Source organism: Parambassis ranga, chromosome 18, assembly GCF_900634625.1.
Source record: "Parambassis ranga chromosome 18, fParRan2.1, whole genome shotgun sequence".
Lineage (NCBI taxonomy): Eukaryota > Metazoa > Chordata > Actinopteri > Ambassidae > Parambassis > Parambassis ranga.
Window position 1 is genome coordinate 10,772,446 of NC_041038.1, and position 24,788 is coordinate 10,797,233.

General features: G+C 45.4%; 2 protein-coding genes across 3 annotated transcripts; one reads left to right on the plus strand and one right to left on the minus strand.

The window, feature by feature from the left end:
- The first annotated feature begins 108 nt into the window (after nucleotides 1–108).
- Nucleotides 109–6,669, plus strand: ajuba (ajuba LIM protein). Its single transcript, XM_028429712.1, has 8 exons — nucleotides 109–2,717; nucleotides 4,461–4,562; nucleotides 4,652–4,719; nucleotides 4,812–4,874; nucleotides 5,588–5,718; nucleotides 5,826–5,877; nucleotides 5,952–6,020; nucleotides 6,107–6,669. Exons 1-8 carry the CDS (start codon nucleotides 1,166–1,168, stop codon nucleotides 6,236–6,238), a joined length of 2,169 nt encoding a protein of 722 aa, XP_028285513.1. The 5' UTR covers nucleotides 109–1,165; the 3' UTR covers nucleotides 6,239–6,669.
- A 170-nt stretch (nucleotides 6,670–6,839) lies between these two features.
- On the minus strand, nucleotides 6,840–23,797 carry acin1b (apoptotic chromatin condensation inducer 1b). Of its 2 annotated transcripts, XM_028429710.1 has the most exons (18): nucleotides 23,628–23,797; nucleotides 22,032–22,097; nucleotides 21,841–21,952; nucleotides 21,586–21,656; nucleotides 20,935–21,486; nucleotides 20,188–20,844; nucleotides 19,959–20,041; nucleotides 16,571–16,691; nucleotides 13,021–13,066; nucleotides 11,705–11,850; nucleotides 11,425–11,571; nucleotides 11,158–11,338; nucleotides 10,894–11,039; nucleotides 9,432–9,539; nucleotides 9,028–9,135; nucleotides 8,434–8,797; nucleotides 8,231–8,328; nucleotides 6,840–8,147 (listed from the first exon to the last, which is right to left on the minus strand). In XM_028429710.1, the coding sequence occupies exons 1-18, from the start codon at nucleotides 23,760–23,762 to the stop codon at nucleotides 7,839–7,841; spliced, it is 3,450 nt and encodes a 1,149-aa protein (XP_028285511.1). In that variant the 5' UTR covers nucleotides 23,763–23,797; the 3' UTR covers nucleotides 6,840–7,838. The 2 variants fall into 2 exon arrangements, with proteins under 2 accessions (XP_028285511.1, XP_028285510.1); XM_028429709.1 differs by having other exon boundaries at nucleotides 20,188–21,486.
- Between the last annotated feature and the right edge of the window lie 991 nt (nucleotides 23,798–24,788).

Sequence of the window (24,788 nt, forward strand, 5' to 3'; positions counted from 1 at the left end):
GCGTCGATAAAGGGTGTTTTCCTAAACTTAAAGAGTTTATTTTGAAAAGTGACACCGGAACTAGCTTACTAGCGCTGTAGCTAACTCGACGCTGTCGTAAAAAAAAGAGGGGGGAGGTAAGTCATTATTTAGGGGGAAGAAAGAAAGAAACAAAGTTGTCGACCGTGCAATGCACACGGGGAGGGATTTTATTTATCTCGAGCGACTCGTTTAGCCCAGCACCGGTCTGCTGGGATGGAAACGTAACGGCGCGCTGGTTTCCCCTCATTTCCTTCTCTCTCTCTTTCTCCAAACTTCTCCGCTACTACTCGTCCGAGTCCCCCGGACAGGATTTCTCCTTTGAAAACAGGAATGATAAAAGCGCAGGCGGACGGACGGACGGACGGTCAGAGGGGTCTCCAGGGAGCCAGTGTTTTCTTTCGTCTTATATTCAAAGGAGATCATGTTGTTTGGACTTTCTCCCGAGCACGTTGCGTCCTGAGATGAGCAACAGAAGTCGGGTGAGTCGACTATCTGTGGATATCAAACGGATTTATTCTCTCTCGTCTACACTGGACCCACATGAAGAGCTGATAGCTGCATCCTGCTGAACCCTCTCTGCTTTGTTTTTTTTTAAAAAGAGAGAGAGAGAGAGAGAGAGACCCCCACACTCCACTCCACACTGGTATTTCACAAAGTTTAATAACGGAGAAGATGCAGATGTGGAGCCACATGAGGGTCCACAAAGGAGGCCCTCTACGACCATAGGTCACGCTTAAGTGTCCTAGATGTGTGTGTGTTTTTTCCAATTTCCTGGCTGGGTTGACTTGAACTGTTAGTAATAGTCTAATAATCCAATGGATTCTTCCCCACCACAGCCTACCTGTTCCTGTGGGGTTTCCACATAAGGGAAAAGCTTATGACTCAGAGGACTTAAGTCATGTAACCACCCTGAAATGTCATAAAAAGTCTTATTTATCTGTTCTGTATTTATTCTGTCTGTATATATAAGGAGTTCTTTCGTAGCTTTGAGCTAGATTCAAGGCTGTAGATTTACCTAAACATCTTTGTTCTGCTGTACGTCTGCTCACGGTGTGTTTGAGCACAATAATCTGTAAAGGGAGTTGCTGTTACACTTGACGGGCAGGTAATAATAATAATAATAATAATAATAATAATAATAATCATGGACAGACCGATAAGCAAATTATTGGAGAAGTTAAAGCTGACGGACTCGGGCAGTGTGAAATTCAACAGTTCAAAGAAAAAACACGACTCTGCCAGCAACTCTAATAACAGTAACGCCAACGCTGGCAGTGGAGGGGGCAGCGGTCTGCCACCAGCTCCCAGCTCTGCTGCTGCCGCCTCGCCCTCAAGACCCAGCCAGTTCTCGCCTGCCTCTGTAACCACAAGTGATCCATGTGTTCCAGCCAGAGGAGGAGGAGGAGGAGGTGGTGGTGGTGGTGGTGGTGCAGGAGGGATGGGGATGCCTCCCTCTCAACTGATCACACCACCAACTTCCTCCAACATACCTCAAGAGGCAGAGCAACCACTTCACCCCACCACCTTGGCACCGCTCAGGCGTCCCTCCCCCCAGCAGCGAGCTTCCTGTTACCTGGGTGAAGGTGTGGATTCCCACCTCAGGCGTGAGTCTGGCCTCGGCCCCGAGTGTGACCCGCTGGGGGTGTATGGATCTAAGTCGTCTCTCAATCAAAGACGCTACTCCCTGGAACTCCAGCAGCTGGTCAGACGACAGCAGCTCCTCTCACAGCCACCTCCTCTCTCCGTACCCCCGCCGTACCCTGCCACGGCAGGATATGGCTCGGCTCCGAGAGGCGGTGCAGGTGGCCTCGTTGAGCCTGGCTACCTCCCTGAACCTGAGAGGCACAAACGCTTCTCTCTCCAGGAAGCTCTTTTCTACAAACGCCTCAGCACGGGCAGCGAACTGTGGGAGAGTACCAGGCCCGCATCCCTGTCCCATCCACCACATCGCCCCTCTGATATGACCAGTGCAGGTGTAGGAGGGGGCTTCTTTTACCCCCAAGGACCAACCCTGAGCCCATGCTCATCATTCAGCCTCCAGGAGTCTGTGCTGGCCAGCCCCAGGTCCAGCTTTGCCTCCAGCACAGCCAGCGGCGGAGGAGGAGGAAGCCCCATGGGCAGCCGCTGCAGCAGCAACCGGACCAGTGGCATCAGTCTAGGCTATGACTCTCGCTACTCAGCGTCTGGAGTCCTACCTCCACAGCAGCAGTCCTCCTCCATGCAGAGCGGAGGCTCTGCAGCTGGTTATGGAGCTCCAGGCAGGGCTGGTGTAACCTCTGTGGAGGCCTGGACTCAGTACCTGGATGGAGGGATGCGTCCTGGTGCACATGACAGCCGTCACTCCTACCCACCTGCAGTGGGAAGTCCAGCTGCCACATGCTACCAGGCAGCTCCAGAATGGTGGGATGAGCAGCAGGCAGGTGTGAGGGGCAAAGAGGCAGGTGTTATGGGAGACAGGGCTCGATACTCGGACCTGCCTGGAACCCGGTACCAGGAAGAGCTGACCCGACTTCTGCTGAGAGATGCAGCGTTAGAAGGCGAGGGGCTTCTGGAGGGCCTGAGGCTGAAGGAGCAGTCTCTTTCCAAATCGGCCACAGTACCAATGGGGCCCTCAACCGGATGTCCAGTCAAACCTCAGGAGGACTCAGGAGTCGGAGCTGGAAGAGAAGCTGCAGAGACCCGCCAGGAGTTCTTTGGTAAGATCCTTTTTTTTTTTTAACATCAGTTTTCAGGCTACAAGATGGAAGCATGAGAGAAAAGAGAAGGTAGCTAAGACCAGCGTCTGCTCTCACTGTGTTATTACTGCCATCCGCGCTGCCTGGTGCCAGATCACAGGTTTCTCTGTAAATGAAAGGGCTGTATGGATGGATGGACAGATTAAAAGTTGAAAGAGCGTATGGATAGATGGATGGTGCCGTGGAACCTGCATAGACATGCAGGGTCGGAGCACACAAAGTGTAAAGGAGAGAGAAAGGGCGTCAGATCCAGACAGGTAGGAGTGAAGAAACAAAAGCAGCTTGTTGAAAGGTTGATTACTGACACCTGTGTCCAGGACATCAGGTGGAGTCAGCTGATGTTTGAGGCACAGAGAGAGGGCGACTGCAGCCGATCTACACGGGCACTAAACTGCAAAAATATGCTGTAACACTCAGACACAAATTACATGGTGCCATATAAACACAGCTCTGACCATTGCAGTGAGTCACAGAAGATTAGGGCTCAGACTGTGTGTGTGTGTGTGTGTGTGTGTGTGTTATGGTGGCTGCTGGATGAATGTGTGTATATTGTTTCTCTGTGGCAGGGTGTGTTTCCCCCGAGTGACTTCAAGCCACAGTAACGCTGTGTGTGTGTGTGTGTGTGTGTGTGTGTGTGTAATGCTGCCTTGGCGTGTGCAGGGGCGGTGTGCTGTAGCCTGTTTTTCTGCTCAGGTATGTGTGCCTGGAGGGGACATACAATACTGTACGCCTCTCAACCATTAAGACAAAATCAGGAGCTCCAAGCCGTGAAGGCCGACGCTCCGAGCTCAGCCTGCACACTCACACCTGCGTTCAGGTGTCATGTCAAAAATAAAAAGCCCTTGCATTATTGAAAAGAAAGTAGAAATGTCGTCATGTAAACCTAGAAAACTGACCACATTCCACATGCGCTTTCAGCTTATTCTATATGTAGCGACTTCCAGACGTTGTATTTATAGTTTTGGCCCTTTTGGTTTCGGGCTTTGGCACAGACTAAATACTGGAAGGACTGTCCAAGCAGTGGAGGAATTCTTGATTTGTGTGGCACTCCCTCAACCACATTAGAGAAGGGGGAAAAAAAAACGACCCTTAAATAGATCGCAGGAGGAGTGAACTTTTCCTTTAGTACTATAGGGCATTTGTTTAGATCAAGTGAATGTACTTTTACCAAGAAGGAGGAGGAAAGATTCCTCTTCTTAACATCAATATCAGAGAATAGCTGTAAAATCGTGAGAAAGAAAGTGGCGACTCAGCCTTTTGTTTCCTTTTCTTTAAATATGTTGTTTGTTGTTACTTCCTCTGTAGTTATGGCTCCTGGCATGAGAATAAAAAAAAAATCAGGTTAAATCTCCAAATTGCTCTAAATGTGGGGTTTAAAGTCAAATTTAAAGGCTCCACACTCCAGAAGAAAGAGTATTTTGTGGAAGAGAAGGGGGAAAAAAAAAAAAAGAAGAAGTCAGATCCGGTGGAGTTTCCCTTTAATCACAGAGAGTGGATGAGCAAACAGGGCTGGCATGGGTAACTGGGTTTTAACTGTGTGAAAATCCCCTAGGTGGTGCGAACGAGAGGATTTACAAGTGTTGACACTTTGTGTGGAGTTGGATTTCAGACACATTCTCCAGGAATGCGTCGTAAAACGACGTGCTAAGAGCCGCCGAGCGATTGCTTTCCTGACTAAATCCATGTTTGTTGTGGCCCCGGCAGGAACTTGCGTAAAGTGTGGGAAAGGCGTGTACGGGGCGGACAATGCCTGCCAGGCTCTGGAAAACCTCTATCACACCCGCTGCTTCACCTGTGTGTCCTGTGGTGAGTACCCTGCACACCCACCCCCACCAAACACAACAACAACGGCTTCTAAAGATCCCTCTCTGCTGTCACCTCTGTCCCCTCCGTAGGACGCACCCTGAGAAACAAGGACTTTTACAATGTCAACGGCTCTGTGTACTGTAAAGAGGATTACATGGTAAGAGTTGAGGTCACGGCATGTTTTGTCATCTCTCACACACTCAGACGTCTCCAGCAGCACATTGATAATCTCTTTTGTTTTAATGACAGTTTTCAGGATTCCAGGCTGCAGCTGAGAAGTGTAGTGTGTGTGGCCACCTTATTCTGGAGCAGGTGAGCACAAATACCCCCACATTAAAAATGAAATAAACATACAGTCTCTAATCTTTAACCTATCTCGGGTAATTTTGAGTTATTTACATCCTTCGTTTTCCCAGAATTCCTTTGAACCCTCCAGAGAATTGAGAAATTTGGCTCCGCTGAGTTCCCACGGCAGATTTTTCTCTGGAATGTTTGCCCTCTGTTTGAGATAAATAAAGATATAAGGCTCTGCAGCGATTATCTTCAAACATTTTGACCATATTTGAACCACATAATACCCATAATATAAATAGAAGGCTGCCAGTGTCATTTTATGCATCAGAGGCTTAACCCCAAGATCAGTAGTTGGTGGGTGTGAGAGTTTTAAAGGAAAAGGTGCATTCCTCTCAGACTCAGGAGCTTTAATTGGAATTATGCTGCTTAAAGTTGCATTAAGCAAACTCTTCTATTTCCCTCCGAGTGCAGCAGGGATGATGTGAATGTATTGTGTTAGCATCACTGTGGTATCCAGTGTGCCAGTGTGATTGCAAACGTGTTTTGTTTCTGCTCTCATGCTAACTACAGACCTTATTTCAGGCCTCAGACTGATGCAAATGTCAAATATTATTTCATCATATTGTTCCAAGGCAAATCCATTTCATACCGTATACCATCTAGGCCAGATATCTGTGGACATCACCACCCCTCAAAATAAACTTTACCTACTCACTGGTCTTTGCGCTCAGATCCTGCAGGCTCTCGGGAACGCGTACCATCCCGGATGTTTCCGCTGTGTGGTGTGCTCTAAGGCTCTGGATGGGGTGCCTTTCACCGTGGACCAACACAGCAACATCTACTGCGTTGCAGACTATAACAAGTGAGACTTGAAACTCGTCATTTTGTCCTAAAAATGTTGTGCTATAAACCTAGAAGATGAAATAAGCGAGGGTGTTTTTTTTTAAACTTTCTCCTGTCACACTACAGGACTTTTGCCCCAAAGTGTGCTGCCTGTTTACAACCCATCCTACCTACTGAGGTGAGTGACACATTAAAGTGTGCACCTTTCTGTTTGTTTGGACTCTGTTGACCTCTTCCTGTTTTGCGTCTCAGGGCAGTGAGGAGATCCTCAGGGTCGTGTCTATGAACAAGGACTATCACTTTGAGTGCTACCACTGTGAGGTGAGTGAACCTCAAGACAGGGGTTCTGAAAACTTTTTGTCCCGAAGCAATAGCCGATGTGACTTTCTCTCTCTCTCTCTTTACAGGAGTGTGGTAAGCAGCTCTCCGATAAGCCCGGCTCGCAGTGCTTCCCTCTGGACTCTCATCTCCTCTGCCACTCCTGTCATATGAGCAGAGTGTGTGCCACACACAACATTCCCCCTCACAACGCACACTGATCAGCCTCTATGCAGCTGTGGCTTTTTGAAAAAGCTGGTCTGAATATGCTGTTGTCGTCTTGTGTGTCTTTCGCTCACTCATAGATCTTTGTACAATTGAAACTGCTGATGTTAAGACATTTCCACAATTCTTTATTTTATCCCTTGTTGCCACGTGCTGCCTGCTGTACTATTACTGTACCATAGTTTAAAAGGGAACAGAAACTACTGCTTGTTTTGTTTTGAAATGACCACAGTGTGGCTACTGTTTGCTGTAGAAGAACAAGGGATTTTTGCTGAACTGTTGTGTACATACATTATTGCTAGCAAATATTTTGCACTTAAATTTAACTTTACTGTAAGAGATTTGTTACGTGAGTCTGTAAAACTTGGGAAAAAAACATTACTGTAATTTCTGTATGTTGTAATAAATATTTTCATGTGTGCTCAGACAAATGGGACTTTTGCATCTTGAGTCGACCGCTGTGGTATATCAGGTATTTCCTGGTTTAGATCTATGTGTGAAACCCGGACCCTGTTCCATGTAGACACCTTATTCAGGTTTCTTGTTGTAAACACACTTTTTCCAATATGAGAAATGCACAAAAACAAGCAGACGGTGTGATAACCAATTTAAATGTATTCCTTTTTTTTTTTTTTAAAATCCTCAGTACAGACAGAAGTTTCAAGAGGAGAAAATTCAACAAAATCAAACTTATTCCCAACTAAAAATGAAAAATATTAAAATTGTAACCATTACTCTAATAGAAGATAAACTTTTCAATTTTTAACTTCTCTTAAATATATGATTGAAGGGTCAGAGAAGACTTCAGTGCGGAGGAAAGTCAGCTTCCTGTTATCGTCTTCCTGCTATCCACAAAAAAAAACACATCCACTAAAGACAAACTGGTGTAACACCTCATCTCTTCCTATTCTAACCCTCTAGGGGACAGTGTTGAGACCATCTGTAGTTTGTTGGAGGCTTGAAAAAAAAAAATCATCAATAAAGCTTCAATGACATACATTTCCTCACGTTAAGCAGGACTGCCTATGAATTTAGTCACATACATATATATATATATAAAAAAAGAAAAATCTCTGTGCTGAAGAATGGGACATCAGACTGATCCTAGAAAATATATGAAGGTCAGAGATCTATTTTGGACTGGTTTTATTACAGGGCTCTCAGGAGGAAGTTACTGTGTGCCCGCAAACCCAAAATAAAAAGGCGGGCTCCCAAAACCTCAGAGGGACAAACTGAAGAAGCAAGCCAGAAAACAACCAGCCCTCCAAGGAGCATTAACAGCACTACACAGAGACGAGGGGGGGACACTGCTCTCTACAGGAAAAAGGACTGATTCTGGAAGACGGAAAGAAAATTGAAAGTGTGAATTGCTGCCACCAAAAATGCACCGTGTGGAGGGGGAAACCGCAGAATTTTGTGGAAGACAAGGCTGGTCAAAGTGGACGATTTAAAGCACAGTGGGGCAGGCAGTGAGGACCAGACTCAAAGTCCTGAATAAGAAGAATCCCTTCCCAAGACTTTGTGTCTGCCATGTCCTCTGCTACACTGCTTCCCTCTCTCTTTCTCTCTCCATCTTTCCCTGCAGCCTCGGGCACCTCAACGGCGTCTGTCCCTGGGGTTGCTACGACTACGTGACCGCCGCCTGCTCCCAGCGCCCGGTGGGGACCGCCTTGGCCGGTCGTTCTTCTTGTCTCCCTCTCTGTCTCGGCCACGGTCCCGCTCTCTGTCTCCATCAGCTCCTCGCCCAGCTGCTCCACCACCTGCAGCGGCGCTGCTGTCCTTCTCCCGAGCCTTAAGTCGCTCCCTCTTCTCCTCCTCCCGTTTCTTGTCCTCCTCCTCTTGCTCCTTGCGCTTTCGCTCACGCTCCTTTTGTCGCTCTGTGCGGTCTAGAAGCCTCTGCGCCGCCTGGTGGACACATGAGGAATATATTATTGACATGCAAACTAAATCTGAAGCAAACTGAAATGGCTGAAAAGTGGAGGACCAACCTGCTCCTCTGTGAGCGGGAGCCAGTATATACAAGGAGCTGCTTTTGTCTTGAGGAATAAGTCATCTAACAGTTTAGCAGGAGGCTCATCTCCCTTTTCTGTCAGTAAGAAAACAAGCAGGTGAAAAACACATTTATTCAGATTTTTTCCTCCTTTCTCCCAAATTATTTCCTTTTTCCCCAAATCAACGCCATGTGCCTCACCTTTCTTATCCGTCTTTCTCTCCTTGCTCTTGCCTCGCTCCCTTCTCCTCCTCTCTCTCTCTCTGGATCTAGATCGGTGTCCGTCCTCTCCCGGTCTTGCAAATTCCCTGACTTTATCCCGGTCCCATTCCCGCTCACCTCGAGCCTTTTCCCGGCGTTCCATCTCCCTCTGTCGCTCTGCCCACAAATCTCTGACACCTCGGTCTCGTTGCTCCCTGTCCCTGTCCCTGTCCCGATCTCTGTCCCTGTCCCTGTCTCGGTCCCGCTCGGGCATCAGAGGGGGCAGCTGGTTCTGAGGAACAGCCGGCTGGGCAACATGATCCTCTTCCCTGTCTGGCCTCAGCACACCTTTGTGAAAGTCCAGCTAGATAAAGATACAGAAGCAAATGTTTGCAATAGGATGTGCACAGACATGGTGGATGATGGTAGAGAGTGGTTACAGCTTCAGGTCTGTGGATGCTCAGCTGAAATATTTCCAAAAATAAACCTGTTAACATTGAAATTCTTGTGCCCTTTTCTTTCAAAATACGAGTCAACTTGGCACAACCCATGCTGAAGTAGGCAGGAGTGATAAATCCTTCAGTACATTATTACCTCATCCTGCTCGCTGAAGTCCACATTCAGGACCTTAGGATTGCTCTGTGGCCATTTGACGCCATGCAGGGCAACTCTGGTGGCGACGGCCTCCTCTGTTGTAGCGTACTACGAAGACAAGAAAAGGGTTAACAGGGAGAAGGTTTTCAGAGGGTTCATATCTGCAATGCAAAAATAGACGGTAGCAGGAACAGATGGAGCCAGATGGATGAGATCACAGAGGGGATGTTTCTTGTGGTTAGCAACAACAATTATACAAACGCTTCTATTAATGTCTTCCTTTGGAAAAAACAGGCAGGACTTCGTATGTTGAATTTGCTCTCAGCCACCAAACACAAAATCAACAAAAGAGGTTCAGCTGTTTGCTTGTTTTGTCTGTTACAAACACAATTGAAAACACTTACTGTGACAAAGCAATGAGACTTGATCTTGTCGATCCAGAAGCCCTCTTCGACCACGCTGCCCGTCTGGTTCAGCAGCTCTTTGAGCTGGCCCAGAGTGAAAGGTCGCACCTAGAAGATTAGTCAGGGCCGAAGTAAGTACAAATGGAATCAGAGTGGAAGACATTTATGCTTCAAAACAGGATTGAAGTGCTGACAGGAAAGCTGGATTATATGTTGACATCTTTGGTAGGAACAAGCCAAAGCAAGTTCATAAAGGGCAGAGAGAAAATGGGTGTGGAGCGGCTCTGTGGGTGTTACAGAAATATAGTAAATGGTCTGCATTTACATAGATCTTTTCTACCTACTTAAAGAATAATATTCACACACACCAATGCTGCAACCACTGGAAGAAACTTCAGATTAAATGTTCTGCCAAAGGTTAAGAATTAAGAATTTTTACCCCTTTGCCCAGTGATCCCCACTCCTCGATGTGCGTCCTAACCATTGACAGTAAAAACTATGGACAGAGCTTCCGTGACATCACCCGTTTGTTTCTGAAGAGCCGTTTTGAGGCTCGGTGGGAGGTTCCAGGACGTTGATGACCACCGCCATGTTGGCAGCGTCACGTCCGCCAAAACTCCAAATATGGACAAAAAGGGGGAGCACGAGCGGGGTTTAGTGGGGCGGGCGATCGTGGAAGCAGGAAACTCACGTTGTGATACGTCAACTGTCTGTCACTCAAGCGGCAACGTCCATAATTATGCGTAATTTTAAGTCCGAATACAATTGAAACGAGTGAGTTGTAAAAAAATTCACCCCCCCTACAATCGACACTAGAAGAGAACCTATCATCTGAGACCAGAGTGGTTTTTTGTACCAGGCTGTAAACATGTTCTTTTCTGCTGTGAAGTCGGCCATTTTAACATGGGAGTCTATGGGAAATTACTCGCTTTTGGAGCCAGCCCCCAGTGGTTGCGGCGTGAATTACAAGTCTTGACACTTCCGCATGGGCTTCAAGTTTGAGCCCCGAAGGTTGCCGCTTGGTCCTAACTAACTTCAATGTTTCTGCACACTCACACGAATAGGCAAACTGCATGTGAGTGTAAAACTATCAATCATTCCTCTGTCTCACAGATGCATGTCTTTAATGTAAACTACACTGCAATCTAATTGAGTGAAGCTGGGTGGCATTGGAAAACTGGTAATCTGTGACCCATGTGTAACCTTAAATCTAGCTCCTGTGACGCAAGTAGGAAAACTCTGCTTATGCTAGTCATTAGATGAGTAATGTCTAGTCTTCTCACACTGTTTAGTCACGCCCTGTGCCCCTACCTAAAGGTGGGGGAGCCTGACTGCAGCCACAACACCTGGCTAAGTGCTCTTGACTCTTAATTATGGGTATGGTGATGATGTGGTTACAACTGGCATCAAAAAAAGTACAACAATGCTAGAAGGGAAGAATAAAACTAGAGCTTAAACCCACCAGGTTTGTCACATGGATGATGTTGGAAACTTTTCCACGAGGTGGCGAGGGCTGCCTGGTCATGCGGACGGGGTCGTCGATAGTGACGGACACACCGGACTTCTGCTGGCTTATGGAGCGACGCACAAGACTGTCGCTGGGAGTGACTGAGGGAAAGATGACGGAGAGGTGAGGAGATTGCCAGAGGGCAAGATAGAAGACAGATTTGTATCCAATCATCTAGAGCAATTTAAAAAACAGAAAACCTCTCTATGAGGCATTTACCTTTCTTTGCCTCCTCGTCAAGGTTGACAGATGTCTGTGTTTCTGAGGCTTCCTCAGAAAGACTGCTCTTCCTTTTGTCTCTAGAAGTCCTGCGCTGCTTCTCTTTGTCTGTTTGCTCCACCTCTTCTTCATCCTCTTCTTCATTTGTCTGTCCATTTTCCTGGTTGTCTCCTGGGACGACCTGGGGATAACAAGGAAGCACAGGATTAATAAGTATTTCTGTTGTTTAGATGCATAAAAAAATGGCACTGATATGATTCTCCTTACCTGTGTGACGGTGCGTCGAATTTTGAGGCCTTTGTCCGGGTCATCCCGGCTGGTCTCCATGTTCTCCTCATCCCCAGACAACTGCAGCTCCTCTGGGTGAAGCTCCACCACTGCGTCCTGGTTTATTTTGATGTCTGGGATTAAGGACTAAAGGAAAAAAGCAGAGGAAAAGATTAAAAATTAAAAGGTTTTGCACAAGACCCTTAATGAATGTTGGTCATGTTCCCCTCCTCTCTCATTCACAGGACACCAGGTCCCTCTTCCTGTGCTGAGTCAGTACCTTAAGGGAGTCTGTGGTAATGCTGATGGATGGTTTCTTGGCAGTGACTGCCGTGCTGGAGCCCCATCGCCTCTTCCTCCCCGCTGCAGTTCCTGTCTCAGGCTCTCCAGCTCCTCCGTCTGTGGTGGCTGGGGAAGTCTTGCTACCTGCAAAGACAAAATAAAGTCATCCATCATGGAGAAAATGGGTAAAGAGGACTTCACTAACAAGCTACTGCAAGCTCATGGCTTAGAGGCAGTAATAATTACTTTAACCCCGATAGCGCTGCTAAGTTGACAGTAGCCAAGAGAATTAAATATAATTGACAGATAATGTATTTTTGATTAAGACAATATTTAGTTTGGTTGTGGTTTGTTTGTGTTGGCAGCTTTACAGTGTGTTTCTGTGCATATGCATTTAACTGAATCCCTTTGCACAGTGGAAAAAATGCATAATGTGTGTGTTTGAGGATGCAAGCATGGAGTGGATCTCTGCTGCTGCAATTACAAGACTTAGGCCCCATTCACACTGGAGAAAGTCATTCCAGCTAGAGTAGGATTGAGCCCAGACAGCCTTTAAACTGGATGCGTTCAGACCTATTTTCAAATCTGGCTAGCACACACTTGTGTCCGCACTCAATCCGGCTTCATCCAGCATGTTTGCTGTCCTCCAAACCACTAAATGGAGCCTCGTAATAAACAGAGTCCGTTCACGGCATGGTAGCACCTGAGCCACATTTGAGCCAATCCGGCTAGATCCACCTCTCGTCTCTTACAACAGCCGGATTCGAGGTGTTCACACTCAGAAAAAAACACATCTGGATTGATCAGGATGTGGCCGAATCCTGCTTAAGCCACATTTTTTTCCCCAGTGTGAACGGGGTAATAAAGTAAACCTGATGATTTTCAAGGTGTCTGCAGCCGCAGGTGTTTTGCTGCAGTATAACTGTTATGAATCACTGTATTTACTTCTAAGTAAAATGGCTGCAGTATTCAATGATATTTGCCCCTTTGTCCATCGCAGTGAATTTAGTGACTCCTTGCAATCCTGGTCCCAAATTCCATCAAGCAGCGTTCCAACATTAATTATTCAACATTGGCTGACATAACGAGGACCTGATCTCCATGCTGCCTTTTACTGTTTTGGTTACATAATGCAACCCCAGATTCTGTGAGTAAAGTCATAGGCAGTCTTGCTTTTTAGCCTTAAAAAAAAACAACACATATGTATATGAGCACTAATATCAATGTAAAAACAGTAATAATCAGGTGGAAGTGGAATATTCTCCCTTTTCATTCTTGTTTCTGGACCAGGTGTCATGTAACTGGCATACTTACTGGTTATGGATATCTTGCGAGCAGCGAAAGCCTTAGGAGTGGTGCTCTGGAGAGAGAGAGAGACAGAAAAAGAACATACAGAAACCCCAGGGGTGTGGGGCGAGATGAGAACCGAGGGTTCAGGTCCAAAACAGGCAACAACATAGAAGGAGGTGAAACAGGAAAAGTGGAGGAGGGGCGGGGGACTGGGTAGGGTTAAAGTAACAAGAGACCTGGCAACTCCAATTGTACCACACTAAAGACATGGTGGTTTGGTCGATACATTTCTACCGTCCACCTCTGCTCAATGGTGTGTCCATATGTGTGTCCACTTGTTTGTGCATGCGTCTATGTGTGTGAAATGGAGTCTAAGGACAAGGCAGAAGCAGGCCTGTGTGAAACTCAAACTGGGTCATATCTTAATGTGCTGCAATATAATGGTTTCTGTGAGACACATCCTCTATTGATAACAGTTTCTCATCAATAGTGGCACTTTCATTCTGCTATGAAGCTCAAACGGCATCAATGTGTGGGGATGAAGTTGCAAGTGAGTGTCTGAAAATGAGCAGAGGTGGACAACAGAGTGGTGAAGACCCACTGACTAATACTGCAGTTCAAATTCTCCTTAAAACTGATCATATTTAACAGCTCAGTTTGGTGTAAATACATCTAATTAAAACTGCAGTACATGCAACAGTTCATAAATTTGAAGAGGGGAATAGTTCATTCCTCTCATTTACAGAAAGGATCAGAAGAAAAGAAGAAAGAATATTTTCTATAACTTATTTCCTTTAAAATTGTATACATGTTAAATAGAGGAATAATGACAATTCATTTCCTGGTACCATTTAACACCTGATTCCTTACTGGCTCGACTATGGCCCAACCGCACGACAGTGTGTACTGTATCTAGGCAACAAGGATCCAATCAGAGAAGGCAAAGGAGTGAGGGCGGGGCTCGATTTGAGTGTGCCGATTAGCCACCAGGCGGGAACTGATCACTCGATTGATCGACTTTTTGTCTCAAACGGGGCCGGGGAGGACTTTTCTTGAATGACCCCAGGTCACAGAGTCACATTTCAGTCTTTTTTGAAGGGAGGCAGAGGTTTCAAAATGTCTTCAGGTGGGGAATAAAGTTTACTTTGTTCAAGTCCATGAGTCTGAAGAATTAAAAACAAGCTCGTGGTGCTTGAGGCAATTGTCTTTCTTTGTCACACTTTGACATGATGACCAGTAAACCAGTCGTGATGACAGTCATCTGGGTCCTGATTTTATAGCCAAGAAGTATGCTGAAATAATGTTCAGTTCGTTTTGCAAGTGCACATCACAGGAGGAAGACTTGTGTCTCTTTATGGGAATCCAGTCTTTGTTATATTACAGTCCAGAGAGTAGTTAAAAGTGAGCAGTGGTGCTTCTGCAATCCTATGAAGTCATCAATCAAGCTGCATCAGCCAAGCTGTGGGTGTCATGAGGAGATGAACATACAAATAAAATGACAACCACAAGAGGTCCATCTGGCAGCGTCCTGTTGACACATTCACAAGGTCACACTGAGATGCTCAAAGAAGGGAAGGAAGCAGCAGCAGCAATTTGTTGAGTTTATCCAGCTCTCATAAACGGATGATCAGTGTCACCATGTACCCACAGTGCTAGTTTATGTCCTTGGCAGTGTGTCTTTTTCGAAAAGTCTCTCATCCAGTTGGAACTGGCACAGGGTTCAGGAGAACAGCTTTGATTGTGGTGACACAGTTTGCATGCACAGTCAAATAGTTCTTTTAAAGGCAGGCCAGCTTGTTGAGGCATGATTAATAATAAAAGATCTGCATCACAGTGTCACATCCACTGACACGTCTCACCCACAAAGTGCTCCATAAAAAAAAAATCAATGTCCTGTAATCATCAGTTATATGGAGATCATTTCAGTTGCTTTGTTTGAAGCCCAAATCAGCGATTGTATCATTGTCCCAGAGTCATTACTCTATCCCACAACCAGAGGGCACTGTGGGTTTAGAGGCAGAATGACAAACAAAAGTTTAAATGACAGCAGGTGGCGAGGTGAGAAGAAGAAGAGACCCTCCCCTTCATTTATCACCGGTATGCAGTGCATGTTGCAGAACAGTCCAGTCCGGTTCAGATCAGCAAAAAGCAGGCTTCCAACCTGTGGATAGGTTACCATGACAACTGTGCGCTGCTGCAGTTGCCATGGTTGCCACTGCTGTCAGGTGGCCGGTCTGATGCGAGCTGCAGTTCCTGCTGGCTCAGCGTGTCACTGGAAGGCTACACCGGAGGCCCTTGCAGGCTCACACTCAGGCTTTACTCAGTGCCGTTGGGGGGTTGCAGACTGTGGGCCTAATTCAGGTTTCAGCGACGCACTTTGGCATAGCGGGACAGGAGTTGTAGGAGTACAAGGTGTGGAGAAGGTGTTGGTGGTGGTGGTGGTGGTGGTGGTGGTGGTAGTAGTAGTAGTAGTACGCAGCAGGTACCAATAGGGGCAATGGAAGAGGCATGGGCACCTTCATAACAAAGCAATCAATGGGGTTTTAAACAGCAGTCACACCATAAATATATATAGTGAGAGAGAAGCGCTCATGATGGGATACAAAGGCAAAAAGATGGAAAGTAAGGGCACAAAGAGGGAAAGAGAGAGAGAAAGAGACAGTGTGAAAGGCAAGCAAGAGAGCAGAGAGGATGAAAGAAACAGCAGAAACAAGCCCTTATGCATCTCTACACACACACACACACACACACACACACAGTGAGGGGCCATTACTCATGCAAACCCAAAAGAAACACACACATACACAAGTTTACCAGTAGATCTAATTTAGTGACTCTAGGTACGGAAACTATCTAATGTGTAATTAGATTATAAATGTATGTTAAAAAAAGAGTCTGATTAGATTACTGTTAAGTAATAAGCACCTGTGTAACGGAGGGATATACCAAAAAAATAAACAGTCACTAAGCAGTGTTTGATTGTCAGGCCCTTTACATTTAATGATCTCTTCTCTGTCTCTCTCACTGTCTCACACTCACTCTGTAACACACACACACAAACACACTAGCAGTGAGCATGCACTCTGCACCATGATGACTTGATTTAACTTTGTATTAGCAGAGCTACTTTCATTCAAGCAGCATTTAACGTACCTCTGCAGGGCCCAGACAGACATTGGACATGTGTGAGAGATCATCTACATGAATGAGCTTGTTATGAAATATTTATTAGTTGCATTAACAGCAGATGGGAGGGATGAGTTCAGTCCTATTTACACCCCCCCCCCCCCCCCCCAAGGACCCAACTCCAACTTAGCCCCTATCCTTGCACCTATGAGCATCTGTCCTAAGGCCCAATTGAGCTAATTTTTAAAAGGATGAAGTTTACTGGATGAGGTGACATCAGCATAGGTGCCTGGGGTTGTGTTGGTATTGAGTGACACCCCCCCCCCACCCAACCACCCCCCAAAAATATGCACTTATAATTACACATGCTTGTATAGATGAGTGAGGATGGAGGTTAGTGGGAGACAGAGCAGAGATCTGGGTGCCCACACCCTCTCAGTGACCTTACCTCCTCCACTTGGCCCTCGTTGTTCTCTGGCTCAGCCCCAGAGGCTGGCTGCTGGGCCATGGTGCTCTCCGAGTTTGGCTCCACCTCCGTTACAGCGGCGGCACTAGGCTCTGACACCTCTCTGCGGAGACAAAGCAACTGATTAAGAGAAACTTTCCTTCTTGTCACACAATCAAATCACTATGACAAAGACTTGGATGGCCATTATGCTATCAAGTTATTATCCGACATGAGATCAAATATTGAATAATGCCTTCTCAAAACAAGTGATGTGATGGTTGATGTGAGAGAAGACAAAACGAAAAACACTAGAAGAGTCAGATGAAGGGTGCTGGAGGCCAGTGATCTGGGTCACTCCTGCTATAAATAACTCTCAGGCTAACTGACACCAAGGGTCACAAACACTCCTCAAACTAACTCATACTTTAAGACATAACCTCACCGTGTGTGGCCTTCATCTTCTTCTCATACAGACAAAAACCTTAACTATGCCAATGAAAGCATCATTGTAACTCAGACCTCACACAGATCCTCTCAATGTATCACTGTTATCTAAGATAAGGAAGAAAAAAGAACAAGCAGATGTCATCATTATATTTTTAGCTACACCCTCAACTTCCCCCTACCAGCATTATCAAAAGCCTCCTCCATTGCCTCCATGTGATGACACAGGCACAGAGGCAGCACCCTGTAGGTGGGAGAATCACATCCTCTAGCATCTCATTCTGATCACACACTCCGTATTCACCAGCTACGGAAGAAAAACCTTAAATCCAAGGCAGGAAAACAATCATTTCCTTAAAGCAAGCACAGAGCAGTGATGATCAGTTTTTAAAGAAACAATTATTTACCACAAATAAACAATTGACTGGTTTCCAAAAAAGGAAAAAGGGGTTATTTCTACATTTGCTCCAGTAGCTAGAACAAGAGCATGTTTGGCACTTTCATTAATTTGTGAGGACTGAGTGATTGTTCCATTGATTAATCAGCTGGCCTTCAAGATGAATGTGATAGCAGGCGGTCAGTTCCACCCCCTGTGAAGGAGCTATCCGGCTTAAAACCCGAGCCCACCGTTACCAACTGTTATCAAAGTACTGTTGGTGAAACTGTCTCTCACACTTCCTTTCAAGAACGGCAAAAAATAACTGTAGAATATCTTTACTCATGGCCTCACATGGCCTGCTCAGCCAGCCAGCCCACTTTAGCTGAGTTTTCTCTTTTTCCTGCAACTGGCAAAATTTAATTACATCTTTCAAAGAAATATTATTCTGTGAAGCACTGAAATCTACCCGGTATGCTAAAACCCGTTCAACCTCCTGCTACACAGATTAGTCACTGGCAGGAGTGTTGGCAAGGACAGCCTTATTCACTTCCACCACACACACATATCCCTTCATTTGTCCTAGGAGTGGATTTCATTTTCTATAAGTCTGTGGGCACACCTGCACAGGCTATGAAAAGGCGACAGATGTAAAACAGAAATACAATCTCTTAGGCTCAGGAGAGGAGGGAAAAAGGCCAGGTCTCTGCCATGAAATAATCCCTGAGAAACAAAGAATGAGCTAATAACTGTGTCTGCGTTATGCCTTCCTTTTCTTCTCAAGTAGCTGCAGTGAAACCCCCTTGCTCTACTTTTCATCTATCTCTTCATATGACTCAGCAGGGATACAGTACAACTTTAACCTGAGGAGCAATATCTATCTCAAACTATCTATCTCAACGCACCAAACAAACAAAGAGAGCACATTCTCATCCCAAATTAACAATCTGTCTGACCACAGAAAAAAAAAACAGATCAAATCAGACATGTAGTCAGCTCCCACAGGACCAGAGTGTGAGTGCTGGTGCCAGCTGGGAGAATTATTTCGCACCATAAGGGACCGTTCACACTGACTGTACAGCTAACAGATGTCTGCTTTAATGATCTCCCTTGACAACAGTGAGATCATTAACAGCTAGAGCCAGAAAAAAAAATACAAAAATACAAATACTGTCCTCTGCCAGTTTAAAAAAAAAACAATCTAGAGAATGGGAATTGCTAATGAAATAAATAATAAAAGCTCAGGAGGAGAGAAATCAATGTAGACATCCTTCCCCTCATTACACCATGAAATCTGACTCCATTATTAATTCATTAATGCTTCCTTCAATGCAAAGCTATTTCAGTCAGTGATCAAAGAAAGGAAGACCCCCTTTCCCAAAAAAAATCTCCCCTGCTCTTTCACTCAACAAAAGCCTTTCATCGTCGTCCCCACCCCCGGTCCTCCTCACATGGGCGAGCATGTTACACGTTCTTGACCAGGCCAATGTGAAAATGATGACATGATATTTAACAGGCAGGAGGCTGCTAGCTTCCCGGTTGCGTGTAGCGGCAAGAAAACGAGCACACTAATGTATCACAGCTGATTTCATAATAAGTGGTGTGAAAGTACAGGCAGTAACCCGAAGCCTTGAGTCGCCCTCTGGCTCACTCTTACCCGTTTTTGTTGCCTTCGGACAGCATTACGACCGGCCTTGAGTGAAGGGAAACTCCCGGGGGGACAAAAAAAAATGACACCCTGCCGCTGGCTGTTATTTCGCTCAGACGTGGGATAAAATCGGGAACTAGAAATAAAAAAAAAAAAAAATCCAGCGCGATGGTTTCTATTGCCGATTAGCCTTATACTGCGTCGGTATCAGGGATGCAATGCATGCATGGCGGCCATGTTGGCTAATGCGACCAGTGTCAAAGCTCCTGAATGAATAACAAAGTAACTTCCGGTGTGGGATTTTCAAAATAAAAGCTCAGTATCGCCCTCAAAACTGGTGTTAACCGGAATATAGTACAAAAAAAAATACATAAACAGCGAAAAACTAGACAAAAAGGTAGAAAAATAGGGGCAAAAGATGCTACCACCCTTTCATGTGAGTGGTTAAGTAAAAAGCCACAGGCCATAAACAAAGTAATACTAATAGATAAAACAACAAACTAAGACACATGAAGTCATTCACTTGGCACAGAATACTTCTTATGTAAATGCTGCATTAACATCAATATAAATCCCCTGCTTCTTTTATTTACACTGAGGTGTATGCTAGGCTACAAATGTGCATGTTTTAGTAGTACATATTTACTGCATGCTTGCTGTTACAAAGTGATCACTTGTATAAGCAGCCTGACATCCCAAACAAACCTCCAGTAAAGTTAAAGATAACTTCAGGAGGTTGAGAAATGCATCTTAATGGCATTCTACAATAATATTGTAAATGAATAATGATGTGGTCCATTTTTGGTGTGACAAAAATGTCAGGTTTGACCTTTTTTCACCCCTGAACTGAGACACAACCATAAATTCAATAGTTAAATCCACTTATTGTGATTATTTGCATCTTAACTGTGGTTACTAACCTTTTTGAAAGGTATCGTTTCTCTGCTCCTTTATTCAGGTTTGTCTGTTTCGCATCCTCTGCCGCTTGTCCTGGGACTGCCTTCTGCCAGATGATTGAAGATAAAAAATTTAGCAAGAAAGGCTGGTTTTCTTTTAAACATATTTTGGAACATCTACATCTAAAACATTTGCAACAAAACACACTCAAACATGTCTCTCAATACCTCCATGTAAGCCCCTGACACTAACCTTTAGTGGCCTGGCGGGAGATGAGGATGTTTGTGATGACTGCGAAGAGGAGTCAGAATCTGATGAGGACCCTGAAACCTGGGCCACCGTCACCACCACCCTGCCTTTACTGGTGGTCTCCTGTTTCTTCTCCTGCTCCTCTTTCCGCTGTCTCTCCTCTCTTCTCTTCTTCTCATTATCATGTTCCACTTTCTTACGCTGTTTCTCCTCCTCCAGTTGTTTCCTCTGCTTTTCCTGTTCTTCTTCTAAGCGTTTCTTCTCTCTTTCCAGCTCTAGTGTTTTCCTCCTTTCCTTCTCCAGCTCCTGCTGTCGTTCTTTCTCCCTCTCCTCCTTCAGCTGCCTCTCTTGCTCCATCTCTCTGATCTCTTGTTGCTTCTTTGCCTCCAGTCTTTGCGGTGGAGCCACAGTCGTGGAAGGTGTTGCTGTCGCCCCTGACATACCAGCAGCCGATGTGTCATCTGCTCCACAAAATGCCCCCTCTGATTCCATCTTGTGTACAAGCAGGGAAAGGGGCCCTGGCCTGCGCTTGACAGGGGGCTCAGGACTGCTGGAACGGGAGCTGGAGTCTGAGTCTTGCCTCTGCATGCCAGAAGGTGGGAAAGCGCCCACCCTTGGGCCACGACCTTCTCTCTCTTGTTGATCCAGATCTGGTGGACTCTGTTTGGGAGTGTCAGGCAGGGAGAACAGGTTGGGAGGTGGAGAGGGAGGTGGAGTGGGGTGGCGAAGCTGCATAGGTGTGTGGTGTACCTGTGGTGGTGGAATGTGCTGCGGAGGCTGAAGCTTGCGCTTGGATCTTGGGACACTAGGGGGCAACTGCTGCGGCAGGGCAGGTGCTCTGTTTCCCTTTCGTACTCCGCCAGGACCGGGCCCCCAGTCCTCATCATCATCACTCTCATCATCCCCATCATCACCTTCATCACTGTCCTCCTGGACATGACTTCCTGCCGCACCCCCAGCAGATCGGCTGAGGTGGAGGACCGGGTGAGCCGATCCCGGTTCACTTGGTGCAGTGCCCTCCTTCTCCTGGGCTCGAGGTAAAGCAGGAGGGAGCCCTTGACGGTCAGGCTGTCCCAGGACACGTACGGACAGGGAAGCAACGGCACGGGGTGGAGAGGGGGCCAGCGGCTCCTTGTGTCCTTGGTGAAAGGTGCCTCGCTGCATCCTAGCTCCTGGAGCCTCAGGAGATTCCTGGTGGTGGAGGGTAAGACCAAGGCTATGGCCCATCATAGCATCAGCGTCTCCTCCTCCTCCTCTCTCGTCATGTCTGGCCAGTGAGGGCTGGGATGGTATTGTCCGAAGCTGACGAGAGAAACAGCACAACATTGACAAACTGAATATTTAGAGACATACGTCCTGTGGGAAGAATCCTTCATTTCTCATTCAGAGGAGGTTACTGACCTTTTCAGAGACATAGGAAGAAGTGTCATTGTCTGAGTGCTCTTCATCCTCCTCTGCTACAGCTGGGCTTTCTGTCAAGTCAGGAACAACAGACAGGAGTTAAAGGTAAACGCTGATGTGAGCATTATACTCTTCTCACACACCCACTGGACCCCATACAAGAGCAACTTTCATAATGATCAAGGTTCTTGAAGGTACTGAAGTACAAATAAGCAACATCTGGTATACATGTATGTGTTTATGTATACATCATACCATCAGCCTCTTCGTCCTGCTGGGCCTCTCTCTCCAGTCTCTGCCGAAGGAGCTCCTGCTGCTTGGCCAGGTATTGTTTTATAAAGCTGTTCTGGCACATCTCTTCCCCAATCTACAACCCAAACACAAATGAATTTAACACTATTATGTTGTCAGGATATTTAACAAAGTAATTCAACTCCCTCTCCTACCTGAGAGTTGGGCTGCAGGCCGCTGTGGGAGGAGGATGACTTCTGTAGGTTTTCCAACATCAGAGCCTGCAGGGAAAGTCATAGACTATCATTTTGGAACTGTATTTTATCTTCTTATAAAAGGTAACTTTCCACAATAATTGTGACTACATGAGTTATAAATGATAAATACTGAGCTACATTACATTTAAAAATACATACAAGTTTCAAATACTGCAAAAAAAAAAGATACACATATGTCCCAGTTTAATGCGGTTTATTTCCATATGATGAATAAGGTAACTGAAAAACACACGTGCAACACCGCTAACTCTAAAGTGTGTTCTAATTTAAACACTGTTGAAGAAAGGCTTGTTTCACATGGTAGTGTTTTTAAATCACAAGAGCACTCTAAACTTACTAAACCACACACTTTACTTATTATTTCATATTTTCTGACTAGACTAGAACATAAACAAAAGGTGTGCTAACAGGCTGGACAAACTTATCAGGTGGGCCGGCTCTCTGGTCGGCATGAAGCTGGACTCCCTGGTGACAGTGGCAGAGAGGAGAACACTAAGAAAACTTCTGGCTATCGTGGACGATGCCAGTCATCCTCTGCACACTGTCATCAGCCCTCAGAGGAGCCTGAACAGTCACAGGCCTGCCTGATACCACACACGTGCAATAATTTATATGTGCAATAATCCATCTGTACCATTTATGCTGCTGTGCAATGTTTGTTTACATTTACTGCACTATATCACATGACCATCTATGCTGGTGTGCAATGTTTGTACCTAATGTATCTTATCTTTTATTTTTTTACTGCACTATATTCTATTTTATTCTATTTAACTTTAACTCTTGCTCTGACTGTCGGTGTTGTAGTTCTGCTGGTACCCAAATTTCCTTCCCAAAGGGATTAATAAAGTATATTCTATTCTATTCTAAGTGTTTTTGCCTGGTCAATAACTAATCATTTCATATATTTGACATTATTTTTGTGAGGTTAGACGGTCTGTGAAAGAGGATGGATTACTATTTACAGACACTGTGCATAAGCAAGTGACTGAGTAAATAATGTGTTTTTCTTGGGTTATTTATGTGCCGTTCTGTGCAAAACACCACCAGTGATTGTGTAGTATACGATATAAAAGCAAATTGTATACATACAATTACATTCGTCGTTGTTTACTTCGCAAGGCGCGCCCCCGTAACCCCAACACACACACACACACACACACACACACACGCCGTGCGCGGGCACAGTGGTGTACTGTACACTATGTGCGGCTGTTGGCTCGCTTACTCTCAGCTTAGGCCTCGACTTGACAGGTGCACAGTTCAACTGTGTGCAACACGGTGCACCGTGACTTGTTTGTTACGAATCATGTCCCAACTCGGTAGAATAGTTCCGCCGTGCTGCCGTTTACAACCAAACGAAAACTACTGTTTATGTGTAATTAACGCATGCATGGCGATTTTTTATGTATTCCCGCTTCGGAAACCACACACCGTTCTGGCCTCCACCGTTAACCCCCCCACCGTCGCTCGCCTTCTGCTCAACTTCTGCCAGACTCGACAGAAATGTCCGTAACATGAGTCAAAACTTACCCCTTTCAGTCGCTTAATAAGTGCGTTTTTGGGCCCGCTTTTTGGGAGGTTTCTTTGCTCCAGCGCGGCTTTCAAATCCGCTACTCGGAGCGATTGTAGAGGTTTTCCATCAAGCGTAATATCTTCGTCCGCCATTTTGCTCCCTCCGCTTTGCCTAAACTCCCCAACAAGCGTCGCTACGACTGGTGCTCGGCGTCACAGCTCGGCAGTTTCCGGAAACGCTCGGCTTGGCCGAACCCCCAATCACATAAGAGTACAGTTAAAGCCTGTTTAACCCTGCAGGGCATGGCTATTTTGTCACACTTTATTCATTTATGTTTCTTAAGTATGTGTATTTATTGCATTCCATCGATACTGTAAATAACATTTTCAGACATCGTAGTGCAATGATACAAACACATGTTCTCAATTGCAAAAAAAAAATGTATTTGTGCATTCTGATCAGGAATACAAGACAGACGTCAAATGTAGTGTTCGAAGTTATGAGGGGTTAGGTCTGTTATTACTGCAGGAGAAAAGTCCAGAAGTCACTGCTATATGTCAGCAATACAGATAACAGACTCTGATAGTGTAAAAAAAAAACTTTCCTGTACAAAAGAAAACATTTCTTTAAACTGGAACATAAAATATTTTTCAAAAAAAAACATTTGTTCATTGCAAATAACCTTGAAAACACTTGCAAAGGTTGTGCATATATAAAAACAAATTAAAGCCATGCAAGTTGTGAAAGCAAAGAACATAAAAGGCTGACAATAATATATATATATGCAGCTAAAGGTTAGTTGTTGATCATGCTTTCTTACAAACAGCCAGCCTAGCTTTGGCTGGAAGGTATTCATTGTGTAATACTTCAAATCTTCACAAGGTGGCTCTGTAGCAAAACAAATGTAAAAGAAACTAACACAAATCAGAAGGTGATTCAGGATGCCCTGCTTGCTGCTGGAACAATAAAACCAGGTTAAATAATACGATTGAAGACACCACCAATAGATCCCAACACACAGGTATCACACAGGTCCAGCTTTCTGTCCTCAGGATGAAGTGGTTTTGAATGAGATTGCCGCCTTCTCTACCAAATAACAGAACCATATAGAGCTTGTGGTGCTCAAACTGCCAATAAAACAACTCAAGAGACTTTCACTGATTTCACTCTAAAACTAT

Bases quoted from the DNA above. Each gene is read 5' to 3' on its own strand.
- ajuba (XM_028429712.1), top strand. From the start codon at position 1,166: ATGGACAGACCGATAAGCAAATTATTGGAGAAGTTAAAGCTGACGGAC. The intron at 4,720-4,811 runs GTAAGAGTTGAG...TTTTAATGACAG, and splicing joins ACTGTAAAGAGGATTACATG to TTTTCAGGATTCCAGGCTGC. The intron at 4,875-5,587 runs GTGAGCACAAAT...CTTTGCGCTCAG, and splicing joins GCCACCTTATTCTGGAGCAG to ATCCTGCAGGCTCTCGGGAA.
- acin1b (XM_028429709.1), bottom strand. From the start codon at position 23,762: ATGGCGGACGAAGATATTACGCTTGATGGAAAACCTCTACAATCGCTC. The intron at 11,851-13,020 runs GTAAGTATGCCA...TTGTCTTTGCAG, and splicing joins TCGCAAGATATCCATAACCA to GTAGCAAGACTTCCCCAGCC. The intron at 9,540-10,893 runs GTGGGTTTAAGC...CTAATCTTCTAG, and splicing joins TCATCCATGTGACAAACCTG to GTGCGACCTTTCACTCTGGG.